Source organism: Pavona decussata, unplaced genomic scaffold (assembly GCF_977016875.1).
Source record: "Pavona decussata unplaced genomic scaffold, jaPavDecu1.1 SCAFFOLD_50, whole genome shotgun sequence".
NCBI classification, from domain to species: Eukaryota; Metazoa; Cnidaria; class Anthozoa; order Scleractinia; family Agariciidae; genus Pavona; species Pavona decussata.
The window spans coordinates 680,001-692,496 of record NW_028145472.1 but is presented as its reverse complement, the minus strand read 5'-3'; the positions used below and the strand labels follow the sequence as shown (position 1 = coordinate 692,496).

The 12,496-nt window shown below is 38.8% G+C and overlaps 2 protein-coding genes across 5 annotated transcripts in view; both read left to right on the top strand.

The window, feature by feature from the left end:
• Nucleotides 1-645: 645 nt before the first annotated feature.
• On the top strand, nucleotides 646-5,770 carry LOC146481385 (uncharacterized). Of its 4 annotated transcripts, none has more exons than XM_085108477.1 (5): nucleotides 646-731; nucleotides 1,136-1,186; nucleotides 3,575-3,702; nucleotides 4,363-4,824; nucleotides 5,312-5,770. In XM_085108477.1, the coding sequence occupies exons 3-5, from the start codon at nucleotides 3,580-3,582 to the stop codon at nucleotides 5,669-5,671; spliced, it is 945 nt and encodes a 314-aa protein (XP_084964603.1). In that variant the 5' UTR covers nucleotides 646-731; nucleotides 1,136-1,186; nucleotides 3,575-3,579; the 3' UTR covers nucleotides 5,672-5,770. The 4 variants fall into 4 exon arrangements, with proteins under 4 accessions (XP_084964603.1, XP_084964605.1, XP_084964604.1 ...); XM_085108479.1 differs by lacking the exon at nucleotides 646-731 and adding an exon at nucleotides 1,025-1,039; XM_085108478.1 differs by lacking the exon at nucleotides 646-731 and having other exon boundaries at nucleotides 1,054-1,186.
• Nucleotides 1,135-12,496, top strand: part of LOC146481382 (uncharacterized) — a 41,003-nt gene continuing 29,641 nt past the window's right edge. The window contains exon 1 of the mRNA XM_085108467.1: nucleotides 1,135-1,186. The gene's annotated coding sequence lies outside the window, so the exon portion shown is untranslated. The remainder of the gene's footprint in view (nucleotides 1,187-12,496) is intronic.

The window sequence follows — 12,496 nt, the reverse complement described above, 5'->3', positions numbered from 1 at the left end:
GTCGAAACCAAGCACAGGGTTCTTTTAAAATGCACACAGTTATTCTTAAACTGAGCAAATAAACAGGAAATGTGTCAGATTTAGAAGTCGTTTGCAATGAGGCGTCAAACATCCTTCACCTATGTTCTTTGTGACGATCGCGCGAATCACCCCTTCGTCTCGTCCTTCTTCGGTTGACGCGCGGCAAAAAATTATTCACCCAGCATTGTGTCAATGTGTCCAATCGTTTTATTTAAGCGAGTTAAGCGTTGGCTGTAATATTCAAACATATGCCAACAGACTGCAACTGGCAACAAAACAACCTTAATTACCCATTTCACGAAAATTGAACTCTTTATTCGTCAATAAAATGTACCCGGAGCCAAATAAAACGTATTGCAAAAGCCATGATACAAAAGACAATGGATTAAAATGGAGCTAAACTGTTCCACTTTGACAGAAAATTATACAACTGATATGGTAACCGTAAGGTAACGTGATAAGGGTTAGGGAAGGCTTTTGACAGTGGGGGTCTTGCAAGCTCAATCAATTCTATTTTTTTTTTTTGTGTGTAGTTGAAAGATCGGCCGTTGTGAGGAAGCCGGGATGTATCGGGTTAGGCTGTGGGAGGACCTCCTCAGCGGAAAAGATTGGTGAAGCTCTTAAAATATACAAATGGCCCTCTCGAAGCTCAGATTCTGGACGAAGGGAAACAAGGATATCTCACCGATTACATTAATCTCAGTCCACAGGTATTTTATTTAAAAAGTTAAAAACGTTTTACTCCGTCTTTTTTTTTAGTAAAGGAACCGTGAATCACTGCTATTGAGGGAACACAGCGTAGCAAAGCAACATTGAAGATACCCTCCTATTCGACGAATCGGTGATTAAACAAACTGGGGGAGGGGGGGGGGGTGGATAGTGTTTTGAAATTAAAATTTAAAACAAATGTTTTGGACGAACTTGTTCTAACGAGTACCTAATTAAACAACACAAAATAGAGCTTCATCAACTGAAACCTTTCCAAAACTGACAAGGAAGGACCGATGAATCCGACACTGTAAGTTCTCGGCAGTTTTGTTGAATGTTATTTGTGAAGGATTTCGTTGCTCGTTTTGGTGTAAAATCTAATTCTTTTTCTTTTCCTCTGTTTCAGATTTCTTGTTCTCGTTTAGACAACCTAGATCAGTGAGGAATTTCTTCGAAGGTAAACGTTTTGATATTTAGTACAATGCATTTTAAGCAGCGCTTTCGCGCTGAATTTAGTTTTTACGACTTAAACAACAAAGAAACCAGTTTCTCTTTCGGCTGCTTCGTGACTTTCAGAAATAAAAAAAAAACTCAATGTGTGTTCCAGCGTCCATGATGTGCGGTGCTCTATTTGATGTCGGAAAATGTATCGAGTGCGGTAACTAATTTGCTTAAAACTATCATTAAAGCACTTATCGATAGGGGACAAACTTTTGTTCGGTTAGTTAATTTAGTGGTGGCAGTTTTTCAGACACCAAACGCTCTCTAGTTTGACCTTATTCTGTTTTTCATGTCATTCTCGATGCAACTAAAAATGGCTGCTGGCCAAACTAACAAATTAAATCACGTTGCAAATGACTCCAGTATGTTACTTGAATTTAACAGCACTCGGTTAAACAGAGCAGGGTTGGCGCAGTGTTTGAGCACTCGCCTTCCACCTATGTGGCCCGGGTTCGATTCCCGGACTCGGCGTCATAAGTGGGCTGAGTTTGTTGGTTCTCTACTCTGCTCCGAGAGGTTTTTCTCCGGGTACTCCGGTTTTCCCCTCTCCTCAAAAACCAAGATTTGATTTGATTTGATTTTATTTGTAATTAGCTTTCTTGGATTGTAAAGCGCCTTTGATCATTTAGATGTTAAAGGGCGCTATATAAGTATTAATTTTTTTTTTTAATTTAACAAAACCAGCGAAAAAAACACATCATTACAAAATTAAGACTTTCAGGTTAGAACGCAATTAACTGAAAGCAAATCAGGTCTATAAAATTAAACTCTAATTCTGTAAAACAAGCATGATAATAGCGATTTTAATGACAAAAAATTAATTTCGTTCTCAAGTTAAATCCATCGTTGTGATTTTAACTTGCAACAGGAATAAGTAACTTTACGATTGCAGATTTCGCCATTTGTTAATAATCTAAAGATACAGGCGCAGATTGAACAAGATTGAATTGAGCAAGTAATCAGTAAAAACTGCATAAGGAGGACATCGCGCTAACAAGGCGCTGACGTGTCAAACAATCTCGACGTCTGTTTCATCACATAGTAAAGAAAAAGAGTAAAAGAGGTACACTTTAGAGTCAAACGAGAAGAAAAAGATCGTAGAAACCATGCACGTTCTGTTTCACAGCTCACTTTCAACATTAGAAGACATTCTTTCCACAACCGACTTTCTCAACAAAGGTTTCTTTTCATAATTTTGGAAAGATGATTCGCATTTCTTTGGCGGATTCATTTTTTAAATTTCCTGATAAATATTTCCAAGAGCGTAGGTTGTTTTTTATGTTATTCAATACTAAAGTCTATTTTGAAACGGGTTTCAGTATGCAAGATTTTAATTAAAAAACAAATCCGAGACATTGCCAGATTAGCCATTTTGAAAATTGTCTGTCAACCAATATGGATATATTTGTCCTGTTTAATACATGTTATCAGACATGTTCAAAACAAAACAGCTCGATGAAAAACGGAAATATCATTGGCCTAATTTGCGTAACAAGCCGTCTTACAAAACATTATAGAAGAGTCAAGGTTATTGGTGGATACAGAAGTGATTTGACCAATAGGAGTGCTTGGCTTATTTTGGAACCCAACATGTTATCAACTTTAAAACGTGTTACCTTTAAGTCAACAAAAATGATTTAACCAATCGGGGAGCTTTGCTTATTTTGACACCCAACATGTTGCCAGCTTTAAAACTTGTCTGAAACAAGTTTTTTACCTATAAGTCAACAAACAAAAAGGATAAAAGCTTTCGTAATAGTAAGAGGTGAATCAGTTTTCCTTCAGATGGTTGAAGCCGCACAAGCAAGACTGGTAGGTAATAGAACTGGAGGTTTCTTCCTTACGTTTCTATACTAAATTGAAATTTCTTTGAGAAAAATGAACTGAGTGCCTGTTCAATTATTTTGAAGATTTTTAGTAAAATTCGTTTAACTTCTCAAAAACAATTTGAATTTTAGGCATGACGTAAATTAGTCATTTTTCATGAAATGTGAAATGAGCTATATTGAAGAACAGACTGTGATGACTCCTGTGGCGCTTCAATAATTCTATGTCTACATGACGAAACTCAACGGTAATGAATGATAAATAGGTTTTATCTGATAAAACATCCACAGATTATCGATGACTTTCTAAGAAATATTCTTTGTTGTAACAAAATTTCAGCTATTGGTTATTGGTTTTTCTGTCTGTTATTTACTTTAATTATTGCAACAAGAAAGCTCAAATCAACGCGTCATCAATGTTCCAGTCTTTGTAGTCCTTGTACTTTGCTAATTGCGCAGCTGTTTGTTCTCTTATTGCGTGTTGAATAAAACTGAGTTCGAGAATTCAATTTTCACAGATTGAATGATGACGAAACGCTGGCTGAGTATAGCGCTGACCACTATGCTGTGTGTACTGTTCTTACTGCTGATCACCTTGTGTTCTGCGAATGACAACAGCAGCAGCAGAAAACCACGTGACAACAAGGTGAGTTTGATGAACAGACTCTAGGTACAAACTTATACAACAGTCAGCTCCCTTCCTGTTGCCCTCTAAACAAAATAGGATTAAAAGAGGAAAAGAGCAACTAGTTACACGTCATTTTTAACAATATAGTTAAATCGGGTACTAGAAATTGTTGAAGTAAACATCCGACCGTCAGATATTTACATATCTTCAACCCCCCTTCCCCCCCCCGAAACCAGTTGTTTCGTATACCCCCCCCCCCCTCTCTTGAATCCCACCAGCCAATCTAGTCTCATAAAAATTGAACGGCTTCTTATGTTAAGTGTCAATAAAAACGAAAGCAACTATCTTACAGCAACCAGTGTTCATTATGTTGAACTAAGTCTATTATCTTGCCAGTTTAACGAAGGCTTTTAGAAAAGCGCTAAGATCACATAAAGGTTTATTGGCAATTATTAAATGAGGCGAAGTTTTACCGCCACTGGATAGCCAGCTTTGATAAGTCATTTTATATGCGACAGACTAATGAATGCGCCGAAAGAAAGGACAATCCCAAGAGGTGCATGGCAATGCTACCCAGAAGAATTTAAATACCCAATGAGCACGATAGACTAAAACTTTATCCACTGACCTGATACATAGTAAATCAAATTAAAAATTAATCCTAACTCCTTCCTTCAGGGTACTCCTCAACAGACGTCATCATATGGGTCTTGTCGTCACAGCGCATGTTTCTGCGCACCAGGAATTCCAGGTATCCCAGGAAACCCTGGACCCGCGGGACCAGCAGGTGCCGCGGGATTACCCGGCAATCACGGACCTGAAGGACCTATGGGCCCTAGAGGAAATAAGGGCGATCAAGGCCCTAGTGGAAGACGAGGTACTTCAGGCCTTAAAGGTGCCCAAGGACCCGGTGGTCACAAAGGCAAATCAGGTGCTCGTGGTAACCAAGGTCCTCCCGGCCCCAAGGGACCACAAGGATCCTCTGGCCCACCAGGTTCACGTGGAAACAAGGGTGACACAGGTGCTCGTGGAATTCAAGGTCCCCCAGGCCCCAAAGGAGCTCTAGGGTCTTTTGTGCGTAACTGGAAACAGTGCGTTTTTAAGAAACTGGAAGATGATAGGGACTCTGGATTGATTAAGGTAAACGATCAGCTACAGAATCATGAGCCAAAAACAATGGAAATTATGTTTAGTTTATATTATTACCTACAATTATTTACAGTATCCTAGATTAGCACCAAAGTACTAAATAAATTGACACTTAAATAAAATCATTATTATTTAACTTGGCAGAATAATAGGTAATGTTAATACAAGAATAAATAAATAAATAAATAAATAAATAAATAAATAAATAAATAAATAAATAAATAAACTCTACCCAGTAACTATGAGGTCTGATGTCTATACTAATGAACCATTCCTGGTGGTGTGCTAATCAAGATATGTACATTTTTATGAGAGTAAAGACATCAGCAACTACTAAAACTTTTCTTTTTTTATGGGATTTGCTTATTGGGTCCGAAAGCGCAACTGCCGGATCAGATCAGTTTGTTTCATGTATTAATGTAAATGTCGATGGTTCCCACTTCAGTCCAATTGTTTGTTTGTTTTATTTATTTCACAGGAATGTGTTTTCAAGAAGACATCTGACAAAACAGGGCTGCGTGTCTTCTGGAATGGAGATCTTCGCATCTATAACTGCCATGCGTGTTGCAGGCGATGGTATTTCACCTTCAATGGTGCAGAGTGTTCAGCTCCAGCAGCCATTGATGGTGTAGTGTTCATGGTATATGGGAAAAACGGCAGAAAGAATTTACACCGAGTGAGGCAAATCGAAGGAGTCTGTGAAAAAGTCCGCAAAGGCACCGTGCGTGTGGGATTCTGGGTCGGTGATTGTGCTAGTTATGGATCTGGTGATGCATACACAGGCTGGAACTCAGTGTCCCGGATCTACGTGGAAGAACTACCACCCCCACAGGCTTGAAACAACAAGCAGAGTTGCTGTTGTTGTTGTTGTTTTTTCTATAGTTTAACTTTAAGGTGTTTGTAGATTCCCGCTGCGGACTGAATGATCGCTTATTTTTTCTAATTTAAAATGGATTGTAATCTGAATTTTCGGAAATAACAACTAAGTGGAAGTAATCAAATCAGGCATTTAATTATTAAAGCTTGGAAGGTGCAGAGACTAAAGCCAATTTTGTCCGGAAGTTATATATAACGGGAAACATAGAAACAAAGGTCGGGTAAATAATACAGTGTGTTGTGTGAATTTCTTACGGTGCAAGTTTGTTTGCTACAGATGTTGGAGTTTACCAGTTCTTGCCGATTTTTTCTTTTAATTACATAATTCAGCTACAGTTACCTTCCACACAATTTAAGTCAACCAAAGCTAAAATCCGGGCTCCTTTATTAGTATCTTGAAATTGTTGTGATTTTTTCAAAATAACAGCATTTCTTACTGCACTAAAACCACTATTTATTAGTTTTCAATCTGATTTTACGGACGGAACGACATTTCCTCCCCCTTTCAGTTGTACACTGTACAGTGTGATGCATACAGCTGCCACTCTTTGACTTGCGCACCAGGTGGTCTTGAAATCATGAAGTTTACGTGAAAATTCACTAAAAACGACTACACTGCAAAATAATTTCAGGATCACAAAGGAGGAGTCTTGTGGGCCTTAGACTCCAGAAATTTTTGCCGTTGATTCCGAAGGCCGCTGAATCCTTAGAGTCCAGACTCTTTTTATTGTTCATACTTTAGGGAGAAGGTAGGGGAGGGAGGGGGGATTCGAAGCGGAAACCCCTTTGAGACCTTGTAGTTTGGTGCGTGAACCAGAGTTCTTCGCGTAAAACAACAGGAACGTTAAGCATGGTTCTCAAGACTGATTAAGCAGATGCGTTTACAGACCAAATCGTTTCCCCTTACTCTGTCATACACAAAATCCAGATCTTTATGACACATGCACTGAAATAACACCGCGAAGGCCATCCCTAGAATGCAAAGGACTTTTCTTGCGCCTCACATTAGGAGGACACAAAGCTGGCCTAAACCGCTGTTCGTCACGCTCGGCTATAGCGGAGCTCATATTCACCGGTCTCAATGGAGAAAACAGGTCATGTGACGAACGATGTTTAAGCCCATATAAATGCAAATAACCGATGTAATTCTAGTGGGGTTTTTATTACCGAAAATCTACTTTTCCTGAACCATGCGTTTCTCCATGCCTATTTCGCTGAAAAAGGTACATCCTAGCTTAGTTACAAAACACGTTCTGATGGCCTTATCTCGCCTGGTGTTTATGGAAAATTTAGCAAAATAATTTAGGCTTATTGGCCATCCTCATTATTTCCTCTGTTTACCGTCTGGTATGAAAAAAGGAATGGTCCTCATAAAACATGGCCTTTTTTTACCCTTCTTTTCAAGCGTTTTTATTCCAGTTAGGCAGGCTTATAATCTCGCGATAAGAAAGAAGGCAAAATTTTAGAAAGATTTACAGTGTTAACTGTGGGCACATGATAGATCACGCCCTAATTTATGCAAATGTTCACTTTTCGGATTACAACCTGATAACCAACGTCAAAATGTTGCTCTTTCTATTTTCAATTCTTCACCTTTCGGGGAATTAACCTAAGTTAATCAGTGTTTTTTTATAAAAATAAAAAAAAAAAATTAAAAAAACTATTGTGACATCCCAGTCTCTCTCCAATTTAAAAACATCGTAATTTACACGGAAAGTAAATAAAGTAAAAAATAAATAAATAAAAAAAGAAACAAGAAAGAAAACAGTTAGTTCTCCAGACCTTAAGCTAATTGTCATTGAGAGAAAGACTTCTTTTTCCGAAATTTTTTTTTTAATTTCAATGAAGATAACTTTTAAAACTTGGTGTGGTATATTATGTGGGATAGCAACGTTGGTGCTTAACGTATTTTAAAGTAGACCACCCTCTCCATATCCATCGAGACCCTTTTCTTAATTCACTTGTGGTGGCACCACTGGCCACCATGATCAGTTTGTTTTAGTCAGTAGAAAGTGTTTTGCCCTTCCACCCCATTCCATGCTTAGACTCTACCTTCCCTCCCTCAGGTTTGTAGTTCTGTTTACAGACCAAATCGTTTCCCCTTACTCTGTCATACACAAAATCCAGATCTTTATGACACATGCACTGAAATAACACCGCGAAGGCCATCCCTAGAATGCAAAGGACTTTTCTAGGGACTTACATTAGGAGGGCACAAAGATGTTCTAAACCGCTGTTCGTCACGCTCGGCTATAGCGGAGCTCATATTCACCAGTCTCAATGGAGAAAACAGGTCATGTGACGAACGATTTTTAGGCCCATATAAATGCAAATAACCGATGTAATTCTAGTGGGGTTTTTATTACCGAAAATCTACTTTTACTGAACCATGCGTTTCTCCATGCCTTTTTCGCTGAAAAAGGTACATCCTAGCTTAGTTACAAAACACGTTCTGATGGCCTTATCTCGCCTGGTGTTTATGGAAAATTTAGCAAAATAATTTAGGCTTATTGGCCATCCCCATTATTTCATCTGTTTACCGTCTGGCATGATAAAAGGAATGGTCCTCATAAAACATGACCTTTTTTTTTAACCTTCTTTTCAAGCGTTTTTATTCCAGTTAGCCAGGCTTATAATCTCGCGTTAAGAAAGAAGGCAAAATTTAAGAAAGATTTACCATGTTAATAATATACATACAAAAATTTCTGCAATCTGATTGGTGGAGAGCGGCTAAATTTATCCTAAATGGAGTGCAGAAGTGTGAAATTGAGTGCAGAAAGTTGTATTAGTGCAACAAAGGTGAAATTAAAATGATTGACAGGTAAGCAAATTTGCAAATCGGCTGTCTCTAAACAAAATGGTGAGCAGGTTTGAAGAGAGTAACAGCATTTTAATTCGAAGTTTAAAGGAAAATGCAAAGAAACTCAATAAAGCACAAACAACAGGAAAAAAGTTTGAAGGTCTTGGAAAGCACAAAAGGGCAACGACCAAAATGTTGAAAACTATGAACCGGAGGCAGTCAACTAAATTCTCGAGGATATCCACGCAACAGTGCGTAAAGAAGAGGGGAAAGACTATACGAGCATGGCAGTCTTCGCACTGCAATTGAACGTTACCTAAGAAGGTAAGGTTACAAATACTCCACAATTAGAAACCGAGAGTAAAAAGGTTCGAAGCAAGTTCTTGAAGGTAAAGCTTGACTACTGCGACAGCAAGGTTTTAGCTTAAAGTCAAGCAGCTGAACAAGTCTTGGAAGTCTGACAAACACTGAATTAAATGAGCTGTGGAAAAGCAAATCGCTTTGAGGCACAAGTCCTAGTACAAACGGTTTGGTAGCTCCTGACTCAATATTTTTGCTTAGAGCATCATGTTGAAGATTTCCATGTCGGCTTGGACGAAAACAAACGTTGAATTCATTAAGAACCAGACTAAAACACGCCAGTCTGGACTGTCTGCAAAGCCCCGGCTCTTGAAATCCAGTCAGTTCGAAAACATGCCTAGGACGGTGATTGACTTCAGACTTCTTTTAACATTGACTTAAAATTATGCTTTGTGGTTTGAAAACTTGCTCTTTTTAGAGTGATGGTATTTTTAGAATGTTTTCCGTATGTATGACAATGTATGTCAATCAAGCTTGTCATTGTTACCAGGAATTAACCTAAGTTAGTCAACTTGGTTTGGTATATTAAGTGGCATAGCAACGTTGGTGCTTAACTTTTTTAAAAGTAGACCACCCTCTCCAAATCCATCGAGACCCTTTTCTTAATTCTCTTGAGGTGGCACCACTGACCACCATGAGCAGTTTCTTCTTGTCAGCAGGGAGTATTTCACCCTTGCGTCCCATTCCATGCTTACACTCTACCTCCCCTCCCTCAAGTTTGTAGTTTAGTACTCTGTACAGATTCTGGCATTTTTTCGACATCGATATCGATACCGATATTGTGACGTCACCATCCAAGCCTTTCCTGTGGTGTTATCACATATGGTACAAAACGACTCTGAATGGTCCACATGTCAAACAATTACGAAATCGTCAAGGTAATGACAAGGTAGTGAACTGGTAATATTGTTACGGGGCTGTGATTGCTTGCTTCGAGCACATTACAACAGCACATTCACAAACGGAAAAATATTGGTTTTCAGTTCCAAAATCAGCCTTCAATATCCAAGTGAGAAGGGGTGGAAACAGCCGACATTTCTCGCAAGTATCGAAAGTCCAAGGCTCGTTGAAAGTTATCGGCTTCCAATAGAGTCTTAAACAATGAGGCCTTAGCAGGCTCGAGAGAGAAGCATAAAAGGGCAAACTGACGCGGTCTCCTTACTCTTTCTTGAAATTGTCTCCGTATGTTCGAGCGAAAGAAAACGTTTTAATTTCGAATATAATACCTGCACACCACCTCCCTAAGGAGGACAAGACAGCAGTATGACAATTTTGCCCTTTCCGGGTAGTTGTTGTCAGAAATCGTGGCGCGATCAAAAACACCTCGCCTCTCTACCACTGATGCTCAATTTGACCCAGGTTCCCAGAGTTGAATGCTCAATGCGGACTTCACTGTGTCACTCATGAACTCCATAGTGACAATTTTGAAGCGCTTTGATGATTTGGTAGAGGTGTTAGTTCTGAAGAATGTTATGGTATATGCGATTTGTTTTCAGAAAAACATTTGTATGTTACGCTTTTCTTAAGGCTTGAAGTCAGAATGGGATAAAAAAAAGTTTTATCGGAAAATTTCAGGCAGCTTGCAAACGAGGCATATGTCGAAACTCGCTCTTGAATTTAAGTCAAAGTTTTACATTCCTTGTCAATTAATATATACACGTGCAATACGCATAAATTTAGAATGGCGCAAAACTGAACAAAAACGCAACTCAAATGTTATGATAGACAACAACGACATCTATATATTTTATTTACTTTATTTAACATTAACATATTTTGTTTGAAAGAAATTGATATGCCAATTTAATGAATATTATGCTTGGGCACAGGAAGCCCAATGTCAATATAAGAGAACTGTTGAATTATAAGGATTTGTATGGAAATGCAACGGATTTGTGTAAAATGGTAGAAACTAACATTGTTTTGGCAATAAAAACTCACCCTTCTGCTTCTTGTATTCTTTGTCATTTACCAGCTTTTCAAGCCGTATCGAAGCGATTTCGGCTAGTTAGCGTCATTCGGGTTTCCTAAGTGGTTTGCTAAGTGAAACGCGAGGCCGAACACCATTTTAGCCATGCCTGAAGCACAAAGCAGAAAAAATCCACTAAATTCATCCCTTGTGTGCCAATTCCTCCATAGAATCAAAGTAGAGATGAATACCTATCCTGCCAGCGCAATACCGACTCAATTGAAGTCGTATCACTTTTGCTAGAAAGATTTTCTTTCAAGTCAGCTTGCTTCTGAAATTTCGAAGATGCCCGGCAAGAGCGCCATGGACACATTGAAAGTTCGTAGAGCACGCCGGGAAACAAAAGTTTTCTGGTGCAGGTGGTCAGAGGCCAGTTGTTGACAGGCAAACCGATTTCTCCCGGGGTCCCCTCGTGTCCTTTTTGTCAAGACTGTCAAGAGACCATTGTTTCCATTGACCAATCAGTTCTGGGCGTGTTTACAAAATTTAAAGGGCGCGATCCGTTCAACCAAAAATTTTCGGACAGAATCAAAGATATTCGTGTTTGGATCTTAGATCGACTGCAGTTTAAGTCAAAGGAAAACAAACCTTTATGAATCGGTAAATCGAAAGAAGAACTTGTAAGGAATACTCCACAGTTTAAACAACAGAAATTGCAGAGTTCAAGGGAAGGAAATTACGCTTACCTTTCTCGGAAATGTTTGACTGCGTCTGGGAATCCACAAAATTTTGTAGGTTTGATTGTGAATTTGTACTGAAATACTATTGCTCGTACTCTGAACAGTTTTCGCGAAACTTTTCTGAATTGTGTTCCTCAATGGCCAATAAATTCACTTCAAAATTGACTCGCAATTTTTTCAAATCGCTTTACAAGTGATGCTTGCCTAGTCACTTCAATTTATTAATAACCAGTAACAAAATCCACGACTTCTCACAATGATCAATCCAGTTGTAACAAGGAATATGTGCAAAATAAATATATGACGCCCAAATGCAACGACCAAATTTATATATTATATCCTCTGCATCCACGAGTTGCTCTCAAAGGAACCTTTGATTTTAAAACACAATCAATGTTGTTGCGCTAGTCATCAGCTAGCTGTTCCACACTGCTCGATCACTGTCCATCATGATCCGTAAGACAATGTTGCTGAATTTTGTCTTCATATATTCATTTAGTTATTTTCTCTTTACCTTGTCGTGCAATCTTGTATTCCCAACTGATTTGTCGTTCTTCGGGAACTTGCAATTGTAATTGGAGAGGTGTCTCGATCTGTGGCAAGTGACTGCCAATTGTTTTTTAATTTGCATTGGCGAAGAGTTGTAAATAAATAATGTAAACAACCAGCAAGTAGGAAACGCTCTAGAAACGACCTAAAGTTCTGAAAACTGGAGAATATCACTTATGTTCCTCAGTTTTATACTCAGGCCGTACTGCCTAACCTGACCCATTTTGATCACTCGTAGACAACATCCATTATACCATGTCCGAAAATGTAACTTCTTAGAGTTGTTTGCAATTAGTAGGTAGTAAGGTTTCATACGTACAGAAAGGCCTCGCCCAAAAGGAAAGCCCTTGACTTGCCTTGACATGAAATACTGTTTTGTCGTTTCCAAAAGGTGACATATGCATCCGTTTCCCGGATAGCTCAGTTGGT

Bases quoted from the DNA above. Each gene is read 5' to 3' on its own strand.
- LOC146481385 (XM_085108477.1), top strand. From the start codon at position 3,580: ATGATGACGAAACGCTGGCTGAGTATAGCGCTGACCACTATGCTGTGT. The intron at 3,703-4,362 runs GTGAGTTTGATG...TCCTTCCTTCAG, and splicing joins GAAAACCACGTGACAACAAG to GGTACTCCTCAACAGACGTC. The intron at 4,825-5,311 runs GTAAACGATCAG...TTTATTTCACAG, and splicing joins GGGACTCTGGATTGATTAAG to GAATGTGTTTTCAAGAAGAC.